Source organism: Gouania willdenowi, unplaced genomic scaffold, assembly GCF_900634775.1.
Source record: "Gouania willdenowi unplaced genomic scaffold, fGouWil2.1 scaffold_30_arrow_ctg1, whole genome shotgun sequence".
Taxonomy (NCBI): Eukaryota; Metazoa; Chordata; class Actinopteri; order Blenniiformes; family Gobiesocidae; genus Gouania; species Gouania willdenowi.
Window position 1 is genome coordinate 225 of NW_021145071.1, and position 13,459 is coordinate 13,683.

The 13,459-nt window shown below is 39.0% G+C and overlaps 1 protein-coding gene across 1 annotated transcript; it reads left to right on the forward strand.

Annotated features, from left to right (window-relative positions):
* Positions 1 to 207: 207 nt before the first annotated feature.
* Positions 208 to 1,941, forward strand: LOC114459410 (E3 ubiquitin-protein ligase TRIM39-like). The gene has a single exon (XM_028441666.1). It carries the CDS (start codon positions 208 to 210, stop codon positions 1,369 to 1,371), a length of 1,164 nt encoding a protein of 387 aa, XP_028297467.1. The 3' UTR covers positions 1,372 to 1,941.
* Positions 1,942 to 13,459: the final 11,518 nt, after the last annotated feature.

Consider the following 13,459-nt stretch of genomic DNA (forward strand, 5'->3'; position numbering starts at 1 on the left):
GCACACACACACTATATATATATATATATCAGGCACATGCAGTCAGGGTAGGCAAGGTAGGCAGTGCCTACCAAGGGTGAATTTAAATGAATGTCCTGCCTGGACTGTGTGTTCTCCTACTGTAAGACTCACCTGGAGCCGCATCTTACAGCATCAGGCCTGAGAAAACATCAGCTAGTGGAGCCTGTGAAGAACCTGTAAACCAGGATGTGTCCAAAGCACAGCAAACCTCTGGAGCTGTTCTTTCTGAGCGATCAGACACGTGTCTGCTTGATGTGTTCTGTTTTGGAACACAGGAGTCACCAGTTTGTCCCTCTGGGAGAAGATCTGTTTGAAGACAAGAAAGTTTATCTTCAGCAGATGATCCAGAAGAGACGAGAGAAACTGAAGGAGATCAAAGAGTCAGTGAGGATCAGGAAGGACGCTGCAGACAGAGAGATAGCTGAAGGTGTGGAGATGTTCACTGCTCTGATGAAGCTTGTTCAAAGAGGCCTGAACAAGCTGATAGAGAAGATGGAGGAGCAACAGGAAGCAGAAGAGAGAGAGGCTGATAGTTTGATCAAAGAGCTGGAGGAGGAAATCTCTGAGCTGATGAAGAGAAGCTCTGAGGTGGAGCAGCTCTCCCACTCTGAAGACCGCCTCCTCCAACACTTTTGCTCCCTGAAAGCTCCTCCAGCCACCAAGGACTGGACAGAGGTCATGGTCCGTCCATCATCATATGAAGGGACTGTGCTGAGAGCTGTGACTCAGCTGGAGGACACACTCAGTGACAAGATGATGAAGATGAAGATGTTAGCGATGAAGAGGCTGCAGCAGTTTGCAGTAGATGTGACTCTTGATCCTCTTACAGCTCATCCTAACCTCGTCCTGTCTGATGATGGAAAACTAGTTTGCCACAGTGATGTGAGGAAGAACCTTCCAGACAACAAAGAGAGATTTTCTCCTAGTGTTAATGTTTCAGGGAAGCAGAGTTTCGGTTCAGGCAGATTTTACTTTGAGGTTCAGGTTAAAAGAAAAACTAAGTGGTATTTAGGAGTGGTTAAAGAATCCATCAACAGGAAGGGATACGCCCCTCTGACTCCTAAGAATGGTTACTGGACTTTGATACTCAGAGATGGAAAGTTGTATAAAGCATGTGAAGATTCTTCAGTCATTCTTCATCTGAAGTGTGTTCCTGAGAAGGTGGGTGTGTTTGTGGACTATGAGGGGGGTGTGGTCTCCTTTTATGATGTTGATGCTGCAGCTCTGATCGACTCCTTCACTCACTGCTGCTTCACTCATAAACTACAGCCATTCTTTAGTCCCTGTTTAAACTATGGTGGTAAAAACTCAGCACCTCTGATCATCTGCCCTGTCAATCAAAGTGAATGATCAGTGTCATGATGAAGTCTCACCAACAATAGATTCAATGGTTCTCTGCAACCATTCACTTCTCCAGGTTGGTTACGCACTCCATCCAACCTAACATGTATGTTTCTCAACAGTGGGAGGAAACATTTTATTAAAGAAACTTCACATTTGGTGTTTGGATTGTTTTATGATCAGTTGAAAGGTGTTAGTTGCTAGTAAAATAGGAACATGATGATTTTTTCTATGAAATGTAATGGAAAAAAAATGCTCAGGTTATCTAAGGAGTTTTTGTAAGTCCATCTAAGTTTAATTTATAATTGTGTTGAGTATAACTGTGGTACATTTTGTTTCCAAGTGTTGTATGTGGGTATAAATGTTGTTTTTTGTCATATTACTTTTGAAACCTACATGTAAAAGAGGGTGATTGAACCTCAAAGAAGTATTCTATGTTTATCCAGGGTTACTTAATTTTAATTGAGTTTAACTGTTTTGTTTTTTATTTATTTCTCTCTGAGTTTTATTTCAAGAAAAAAGACTTGTAAAGATCACATGCATTTATATACTTTATTACTGTATCTGTCACAGTGTGTTGTATGCCACCCTTTGTAAACTTTGTGTGATTGTTCAAACAAAAATACAGAAAAATAAAAAATGTGGTGAAAATAAAACATTTGCAAATTTCCTTTTTTAAGTCACTATTACTCTTCCTCATTAACTTACCCTTTAATTAAAGAGAAACCGTGAAGTTTTGGTGTTTAAGAAGTGTTTATCACACTGGTAGCCCTTTGGATTATTCACTAGTTTTAAAGTAGCTCCATGTTTCACAAAGGTTGGTGACTTGTTCTTTAGATCAGTGGTTTTCACGGCACGACCGCCAAAATAAAGGTTTCAGAAAGCGGGGACCCCCACTGTAGCAGAAGGTGGTTGAACACAGACATGAACTTTGAAGAACAGTCATGTGGAGACAGGATCATCTATAAGGGGGAATAAAGGGGAGAGATTTTTGGGGTCCATCCATAAAGTACGCAAAATGATGGTCCATTGTTCTATGAATCTGTGATAACCACATTTATAATATAATATAATATAATATAATATAATATAATACAATGTAATGTGATATAATATAATATAATATCCACTGTTATCCAGGAAGTTTACTATCATTATAGTCATCTTAAAGAAATCCTTTTATTTAATTAGACAAAGTGACCAAAATTAGGAAAAAGGTGGTGACATGGGTTTTTAAAACCACAGAAATGGGTTAAAAGTAGCAAACTAGAGTGGGTAAAAACTGACAAAAAGTGTTAAAAGGGTTTCAAATTGTCAATATTGGAACAATTAGTTGAAACTTGCTAATAATGGGTATGACAATTTGTGAATGTGTTTAAATTGGCCAAAAAGCATGGACTATATTGAAAAGAGGTTAAAAGTGACAATAATGGGTCAACATTTGTCACATTAGGTGGAAAAGTGGTGGAAAGGGTTTATATCGGCTGAAAATGTCTGGAAAGTGAAAACACTTGCACAAAAGGCATTGAAATAAGATTGAGAAGTGTCAGAAATGGGAGTGATGTAGCAAAAATGCTTTAAAAGGAGCAAAAATATGGCAAGAAAAAGTGATGAAAACATGTTAAAATATGGCAAGTTTGGTTTAGTTGCAGAAAAAGGGTAAAAATGAGCAAAAAACGTGGTCCTTGCTTTAGATACTGGTTCCAGGCTGCTGTGGTGTGTGCAGTCTCCTCTGTGGCCACTAGGTGTCAGCCTTCCTCTGCTAACAGCCTGACTCTTTGGATGGAGGTAAAAACCTATGTTTAGCTACAAAAAGTCCCTTTATGCACTGTTAAATAATCCCAATATGATTCTGAAATCTACAAACCAGTGACAATAAGCTGTTTCCTGGTCAGAATACCAGTTGTGAGTGAAGAAGAGGAAGTTAAAAGTTAATGAAGCTCCGTGAGTGAAGCACGTATTGTGGTTATCCTGCTACATGCTAACAATAATTAGGACTTTACTGGTTTAAAAACAGGTGTTAATCTGTCCAGGTATTCTCCCTAAAACCAGTCGGAGGGATGACAATTATGTTTCTTTGTTTGCTGTACTATAGTGCACTTTGTAACACTAAAACAATGCTAAAGTAGATACTATTAGCTAGCGGCCACCAGGGACGAGCAGAGCAGCACAACCGGAGACCCCCCACGGCACCCCCCGAACCATGAGCACGGCGGGACCCCCCCCCCAGGCGGAGCAGGCCCCAGCCACATCCCCCAGCAGTCCCCCACCACCAGGGACATATTGGAGACAATATGCTAGTTTTTAATTGAACATTTGTAATGTCCAGGGCTTTCCACCACGCAGTCAGGGTGGAGGCAATCAGTGGGTTTTTAAAGCAGTTATGACGTTTGAGGGTAGCAGTGATAAAAGGGAGATCAGAGAATTTAAAATGTTTGCAGTCTAGCTGTTCTATTACTAGCCAGGTGTTGTGATATTCTTTTGGTTTTAGCCATTCTGTTAAATATAGAATTTGGTTTGCTAGGTAATAATGCGTGAAATTAGGGGCTTCCAACCCACCCTCGTTTTTGTTTTTTTGAAAGGTTGAAAGGCTTATTTTTGGTTTTTTAAACCGAGCATAGAATTTTGTAATTGCAGAATCTAATCTTTTGAACCATTGCATTGGTGGTTTCAGTGGGATCATAGAGAACAGTTTATTTTAGGTAAGATTTTCATTTTAAAGGGGACATATCATGCTAAATCCACTTTTTTTAGCCCTTAAATGCATTTTGATGTATATTTAGATTGTTTAGAAGCACAGAAAAGTTCAAATTAATCTCTTCAGGTGCTCCGTTGATATCTTTATATTCTGTTTTGGTCATATTTTTCAATCTGTTTCGACTTTTCGATTCTCTATTACGTTTTTTGAACAATAACGTCAGCGGAACTGCCAAATTAGGATATCGACTCCAGGCCCAACACTTCGAGCAATCCGCCATTTTTATTATTCAGTACAACGTCTCCCAGCATCAGAACCTTTTCAAAGTGCCTGGTTGAGTTTTATTTTTTATGGAAATGTACCCACATCTGTGGGTAAGGTCATTTTTGTGTGCACGAAGCACTTCAAGGATGACTGCTTCTGCAACCTCCGCCAGAATAAAGAAGGAACCCTCAATCAGACTTTGTCTGATTGAGGGTTCAATTCCTTCTATCTTTGGAGACGATGAACAGAGCACTTTGGTAAGCTGTAAATAACGCTAAAAAGTGTGATGATAAGATGTCCCTGTCATTGTTTTGTTAGCATTAGCAGTTGCACCGTCTTCATATGTTAGCGCTGTGTGCTCGTTTTAGATCCTTGATGATATGGCCTACGTGGTTTAATTTAAGTCTAAAGTTTTCATTAGTCATTTCATTTTGCCGTTTTTGTCTCCGAAAAGACTGTATTAAAATTCATTTTGTGACGTTAGCTTGGCGCTAGCGTTAGCTCGGTGCTTGTGTTAGCTCACTTGTTAGGGTTCTGCAGGTTCATCATCTTCATTTTCATCTCGCTCCGCCAGGTCAGACTCTGGCTCAAACATGTAAAGCTGGATGGACAAGTATTTCGTTGTTGACATTGTGTAAATAACGTGTGAATAAACTTTTTCTGCGCCGCTACATAGCCATATCTCTTCTATCAAACTACAAAAATGGCCGAGCAGGGTGGAGTTGAACCTGGAAAGTGGGTGGGGTATGAAGTGTCTCATTTGCATTTGAACAGACCGCACCAAAACGAGTTGCTCTTAGAAGCACATCAGAAAAGGGGTAGAAAAGGGGTGGAGCTATAATAATGAGGAATTCAGACCCAAGCAATGCAGTTCCGCTTTATATAGACCACAACTGTATGATTTATATCTAAAAGGAAGGATTTAAAACCATGATATGTCCCCTTTAACTGAGGCTATTCTGCCAAGGTGTGAGATGGGGAGATTGTTCCATCTCCGCAGATCTTCTGTGACTTTATCCAACAGCGGATCTAGGTTTAGTATAATTAATTCATTTAGGTTTGGTGATATATTTAAGCCTAGATATTTAATTGTATTTTTAGGGGAGGGGTATTGTGGGTATTGGGTTGCTGGGTTCCATGAATCTTTTGTTAATGGAAGGAGTCATGATTTTGACCAGTTAATGGAATAGTCTTATAATTTAGAGAAGCTGTTTATTAGTTTAAATACTTCTTCTAATGAGGATTGGGGTTCTTCCAAATAGAGTAAAATATCATCCGCATAAAGATTAATTTTGTGTTCTGAAATGGATGAGTGGATTTCTTTAATAACAGTATTCTGATAAACAGCTGCTGCGAGAGGTTCAACAAATATTGCAAAAAGCAAAGGTGAGAGTGGGCAACCTTGTCTGGTTCCCCACTGCAGTGTGAAGCTTTGGGATGTTATTTTGTTTGTGGTTACTGAGGCCTTAGGTTTAGAGTATAGGGTGGAGATCCATTGTATGAATGATTCTCCAAAGCCAAATTTGCCAAGGACAGCAAGGAGGAATGACCAGTTGATTCTATCGAATGCTTTTTCTGCGTCAAGTGACAAGATTATTGTTTTCTTTTTAGAGTTCTGTGCCATGTTGATCAAATTAAACAGTCTTCTAACATTGTCTGTTGAGTGTCTATTTTTAATAAATACTGTCTGGTCTTGGTATATAATTGTATGTACTACTTTCTCTAACCTGGAAGTGAGTGCTTTGGAAATAATTTTTATGTCTGTGTTAATAAGAGCGATGGGATGGTAGCTTGGGGGTAACATGGGGTTTTTGTCTGGTTTAAGTAATAATGTAATGTTAGATGTATTCATGTGACCTCCTACATAACCTTTATTTCTAATCTCTGTTACTACTCTGAAAAAGAGCGGCGCCAGCATTGACCAGAAATGTTTTAGGAATTCAGCAGGGAACCCATCTGGACCTGGTGCTTTGCCTGTTGACATACTATCCAAAGCATTTTGTAGTTCTTGTAAGGTTAATGGTGAGTCTAAGGTGGTTTTCTGCTCTATGGTGAGCTGTGGTAGATTTAAGTTATTGAGGAAGGTTTTAATATATTCAGGGTCAGGGTTTAAGTTTGATGAGTAAAGGTTTTGATAATAATCATGAAAAATCTTATTAATGTCCTGATTTAAGTTTAAAGTTTGACCTGAATTATCAGAAATTGCCGCTATGAAATAGTTTTATTTGTTGTGTTTAAGCTGATTTGCTAAATATTTGCCTGATTTATTGTTGTAGTCAAAGTTTTTGTACCGTAGTTGCTGTAAAATAAAATGCGTTTTTTTAGATAAAATTATGTCCAGATTAAGTTTTGTATTTTGGAGTTTTTTCCATAAAAGTTCAGACGGGTTAGCTGCGTATTCTTCCGTAAGTTTCTTAATTTTTTTTTCAATCGTTTTTTCTGCTATCTGTTCCTGTTTTTTCTTATAAGAAGAGTATGATATAATCTTCCCTCTGATGACAGCCTTGCCGGTTTCCCAGAGTAAGGACGGTGACACTTCCAGAAAATCGTTTGTAATTAGAAAGTCCTCCCATTCTTTTCTTATCATTTTACCAAATTCACTGTCATTAAGTAATGAAGTATTAAAGCACCACAGAGAGGATAATTTCTGATTAGAGTCACACTTCAGGGTGAGGGATATCGGGGCATGATCGCTAATGATTATAGGATGTATTTTAGAGGAAATCTTATGTGCGATGGATTTATTTGAGAGAAAAAAGTCAATTCGGGAGAAGGATTTATGCACAGGGGAGAAGAAGGTGTATTCTTTTTTAGTTGGATTGTTCAGTCTCCATACGTCTCCTATTCCAAGATCATCCATGTAATTCATTAATACTTTAGCAGATCGAGACGGTTTTGTATTTGGGCACTTACTGGATCTGTCTAATGATGTGTTGAGTGTCAGATTGAAGTCACCTCCGATGATTACAGATGAATCTGCAGATAGGTCCGATAACTCCCAAAAAACTCTCTGGAAGAATTCAGGGTCGTCGTTATTGGGGGCGTAGAGGTTTAGAATTGTGAAACATTTATTATAGATTACCACTTTGGTAATAATATATCTACCCTCTGGGTCTATGGTGGAGTTGATTATGTTAAAGAGCAACCTTTTGTTGAAAAGAACCGAGACTCCTCTTTGCCTGGAATTGAAACACGAATTATATATTTTGTTAAAATTTGAGTCTGTCAGAGATTTTTCTTCTGATTGAAGTAAGTGAGTTTCTTGAAAGAAAACAATGTCTGCATTTAATCTTGATACATAATCAAATATCTTGATATTTTTAGCCTGCGAGCGAATGCCACGCACATTCCAAGATGTTACTGTAAACTGAGACATGGAAAGGAGTGCGGTTTAGTCCATACGATTGTGAGCATAACCAAGAGTCTGAGAGCATTTGTGCACAGCTGTGTCGTGATAGACTTCGATGCAAGAAAGAAAGAGAAGAAATGCTTATCATGCGATACCACCACAGGGTAAGGGGCTGGGTTGAGAAGGTTAGTGAGAAGCACAAACACAACAACAACAACCAGTACCAAAAGAATAAAACACGCAACGGGTAATTATATAAAGCGTAGGAAGGGGGGGGTATTGAGTGGATGTGAAAGAACACACATACATACACACACACTTAGTATATATACACATATCCATGATTTTATTTTATTTATCTTTTGAATTATTTCAATTATTTTAGATATATATATACATACATACTTTTTTTTAATTTTGTTAACATACATAGATATATATGGATATACATACACATAGAATACATACAGTATATATATATATATTATTTATTTATTTATTTTCTCGTGACTGAACATCAAAAACCTCCAGAGGACTACTGTGGTGAAAAACTTTGGGACATTGTTGAGCAGGAGATTGTTGCATGAGGATTTTTCCAAAGTATTACATTTTTTTCATATTGTTAATCTAAAGGTTTTGTATATATAACACAAGTTAAATTAAAAAAAAATGTTAACTGTTTCTTTTCTTGTTTTGTTCTGTTCTTTTCCCCCAGGTCATGAAAAAAATGTCCTTTCTGTAAAACCCAGCTTTGATCTCTGGGCCCCATGGATTGGGAAAGAAACCTGCAAGTCTGTGCTTGTGTTAAACATTAACTCAAAGGGACCCAGAATGGATTTTGTTATAAGGTTGAGGGAAGAAATGAAAATGAGACACATATGACAAGATATTCCAGAAAATCTGGGGAGCATTTGGTAATGGTTAGATGTGGTAGAGGATAATTTTTTTTCATCACATCTGTTACTCATGTTCAAATAAGTATTGTTCTTGTCTTCTGTTTTTTTTAAAGGTGGCTGGTCAGTGATTCTGTGCCCTCATGGTGTGGTGTACAGTTTGAAGTTCAATCTCCGAGCAGAGTCTCCAAGAGATTTTACAGATCTTCTATTATCTTGGAGGCATCTGTGTACGATTTTGCCAGGGGATTGGCAACCCATGCCAACCTTCGTTGCCCACAATCGCCACCTTTTCACCCACATGAAGGAAGACTGGCTGCCTCCACCCCAGAGAATATTAAAGCAGCTCAGCAGAAAAAAAAGAGAGTCTCACTGCCCTGGTCAATTGAAAAGCTGCATTCACCGGTTAAACAGGGACATCCCCTCACAGGATGCTCTGAACATTATGTGTTGTATGACAAATTCCATGAAGCCAACACCAGAGACCCTCAACAAATCCTGAGACGGATTAACCTTGTCCCGGAACTTCAGGGCTCATTGAATAGCCAGGTCGCTTAGCAGCTTTTCTCAACCATGCAGAAAAATAACTATTACCTCAACAACATGTCACCATCGACACACATTTTCATGATGAGGAACATTGTTCACCACCGAAATAAAAACACAAACGCTCAGCTTTTGGAGCACATTCTCAAGAGAGGACAGGAGTCACATCAGGGGCAAGACATCCTTTTGAATGATCTGGGACAAGCTGTACTGGGTAAATATGTAGACTAAGAAATGTACATGTTTATTGTTGCAAATTTAAATACAGTTTTTAAATTGTACTCATTTTTTAGTGAAAGACTCTGGAGTGTCGCCTTGCAAAAGGGTGATGCAACCACAGCTCGTTCCTGATGGTGCCCCTTTGCTGCAACAAATGCTTCCCACAGACCCTACTTCGAACAACAGTGGGTAGTAGGCCCAGACCAACAAATGTCAATGGATTTCTTGTTTAGTTCCTACTTTCACTTTTTTTTTCTCTTAATAGACTATAATCCATGTGGACCACATTGTGAGTCCATCACAAAGGTTGACCAAGTTGGGGCTTGCCAACACTCTCAACTCATCCTGCTCAGGAACGGCTGGTAATTATTCTGTTTCCCCCTAATAGAGCCTCATTCATATCCTCTTAATGCAGCAAACAATGATTGACCAGGGGATATTTTTTGGACCTTTTCATTTGGAATATATTCTGGATACTGAGGGGCCTGAAACAGAGTTAATTGTGAGAACACAAAAGGCCTGCCTGACTCGCGATGACTTTTGGACCCTTGGCCCGAATAAAGAAATGGAATCTAACGTGGGTTAAACACTTGGTATATATAAAATTGTTATGACTTAAATTGTGAATTGGAATTTGTGCTGTTTTTCAGATAGGAAATGCTTGTTTCGAGCTCAATGAGCAGATAGCTCAGTCCAAGGTAAAATGGGGGGTGGGGGGGATCAGATTTCACTTATTTTCTGTCATTTTTGTATATTGGAAATTTATTATTGAAATTGTTTTTCATTTTTCAGAAAAAGAACATCTATATTGCTGACCTCTATGTTGTTTCAACTTGGAGACATCCAACATTGTGTGACCCCCCTCTCAAGTTTGCCTGTAAGTATCTGAACCCAATGGTCACAACATACAGGAACTGAATGTAATTGCAAAAATAGTAAGAAATACATTTGTTATGCTTTTTTTATTGTTATATTTTACATCCTGGAGAGACATATTTTACATCCTGGAGCCGAAAACCACAAGTGCAAAAAAAATCAACACGCTCATCAGACAGAAGGCCCAGCTCCAACGAGAAGAAGATTCCTCCTTCTTCTCATTTGCACAGCTTTGATCATCGCTGAGGAAAGCATTGAACACATTGAAAAATGATTAAAAAAAATGTGAAACATTAAAGTAAAAGACTGGATGTAAGAGTAAAGGCTGAGGTACCATTGAGAGGGCTGATGTACAACAGTAGTATCTGTCTGATCCTCGGGTTCAGGTTCCTCCTGCAGACACACAAAGCATGACAGGTCAAATATAGCTTATATACACTGATAAAGCAGCTTTACAAGGTTTCAACAGCATCCAAACAGATCTTACCTATTCTATATTTTTAATTGGTCTAAGCTGAATACTAAAACGTTGTTACTAATTTGTGTAAGAAATGTCCTTGGAGACATTTATATTAACTTTTAGCCTTAAACACATGAAATATCCCTCAATATGTGGAAATCACCATTTTGGAGATTACAGCCAATCAGCTTTCACATATCATGTTCTTGTCTCGTCAGGATTACTGTTCCTATCCTAGAAATTGCAGTGAGTCTATTGAGACTCAACATGTCAGTCTGGTGCTTTAGGGCTTGGTTATGTGTCATCAAGTTCCTGGGACGTTATGACGTTATTATAAGACCAGGAACTTTACAGAGGGACAGATGTTGACATTACACTTACACGGAAAATGCAAGATCAGACTTAAAAAGCCAGTTCAATACCGCGCTCAATACCGAGAGGGAGCCGTAATCTAAATTAAAATGAACGTTTGCAACTCCAAATTACTCCAAAAATAATGGATGCTCACACTTGGAGTATTTGGAAGCCATTGATAAAGTTTCAGGTCAAACACATACCTCATCGGGGAGATATTCACTCCATGCACGCACGCACGCATACATAACATTCTTGCTTTTATAGGTAGATAGCAGCTTCTAACTCAGCTCTCATTCCTACAAGGAGATGTTTCATATACTAGTCTTTCACTTGGGGTGTTTATCACTTTAACAGTGAGTTTTAGATCAATTTTGGGTTACAGCTAGTGATGCACTGAAATTCCAGCCACCAAAAATAGCATTTTCAGTTGAGATGACGTCAGCAAACACCACACCCAGCGCGCCCTTGTCTGGAAAAGGGACAATGTGTCCGTGGAGCGGCCGTATTTAAACACATGAAAAGTTCACTTTCAGGTGAGATTTGAGTTTCTGTTTCAAGTTGGCACCACAGGTACGTACAGCCCTCTGTGTCGGCACACGGACTCCTACAGCACAGCCTGAGGCGTGGCTTTAGAGTCTGTCAGCCCAGGTTTCATTGAGATCATGTGCACTTAATTGCGACTGTCCTTGGTGTAAAGATCATTATTTGGATGGGATTAAAACAGCGTGCCCAAGAAATGATAGAATGGATGTGGAGAACCTGCTTTAAGACAAAGAGCAGCGCAGGAAATGAGAGCAGAGCTCAGAGTCACTGTGAGATAAAGCAGAGAAGCTGCTTTTCATCACCACCTTATATGAACTTTGTGTTTCTATGAGAGAACATTATTAATTTCAGTCTCATTCAGCAGCCCAGTCAGTTAAAGGCTTGTACAATACGCAGCACAAAGAAAAGTCTCGACAGTTTTCTACATCAATAAATGCCAGGATGGGGAGCATAAAAGCAGAATTGCTAACCACTACAGCACAGTGCTGCACAATATTCAAGTTTTACAATAGTTTGTTGTATTTCAAGTGTTATCTTGAATCAGAAGAAATCAGTAGAAACTATTATAAATGGTGAAGTGTCACATCTGAGAGACAAATAAATATTGTGACATTGCAGAAGCTTGTGGAAATGATGCCACAACAAATGCAAATAGACTTAGCCACAGCATGACAGTTACAGTATCAGTAATTATCAGAAATAATGGAAAACAAATGTTAACCTCAGATGTTTGTAGTTCAGCATTGAGTTTGCTTATGTTGGTCTGGTTCTTCTCATTTTCTTCCTGGAGGCTTTTCAGCTGAATGATTGGTGACAAACATTGGTAATATTGATTAGCTTATCTATTAAACACATGATGAAGCTTTTACCAACACATCTACCTCTGCAGTGAGCTTCTGATTTTCCTGTATCAGAGCAGCCTCTTTTTCCTGCAGCTGAGTTTCCTGAGCAATGACCAGAGGGTTACTGAGCACTCCTTCATTCTCAGCTTCTGGCTCTTTAAGAGCTGCACTAAAAGCAGACATGCAGACAGTACTGAGTTAGTATACAGTGCTATAGATTAATGGGAAATAAGAAGATCAGATGTGTCATTATTACATAGGGGTCCTCTCCAATACTTCCTTTAACAGCCTCTTCAGCTCCTGGTTCATCCATCGGTAATCCTTCAGCACAGAAACAACATCAGACAATAAAACACATCCAAACCATCTTTAATTTGCAGATGAACTTTTCAGATAATGACATATATAATGATTTGGGTGACCATGGCTCAGGTGGTAGTGGGTCGTCTTCTGATCGAGAGGTTGGGGGTTCGATCCCAGTACCTGACTATGTGTCGAAGTGTCCTTGGGCAAGACACCAAACCCTAAGTTGCTCCCAGTGGTCGACTAGTGCCTTGCATGGCAGTCCTGTCCCACTGGTGTGTGAATGTGAGAGTGAATGGGTGAATGCGCTATGTAAAGCGCTTTGAGACTGCTTCAGTGTGGTGATAAAGCGCTATATAAATCAAGTCCATTTACTTACAGCTCTACTTCACATCCCACAATGCAAAGTGTGAAACTTTTATGAAATTGTCAAAAACAGTGTTTACAGTGGAGATCAATAAAATCTTTTGAGCTGCAATTTCAACCTCTTTTTGAGCAAAGGATTTTTGATTTCCCAACGACCCTGATAAACGGGAATAAGTGGGTCTTAAAATGGATGAATGGATTTTTGATTTATGGGGTCTATACTATGAGTCTCATCCCTAAAGAACGAAGCGCAATTACTCTCAGCGCCACGATTTCTGCAGCGTATGTGCGGCAGTCGGCACTGTTTTAGCGCCGTATCCTCAAATTAATTTGCACTAAGGGTGTAACGATTAATCCATTTGATCGATGAATCGGTTTTTT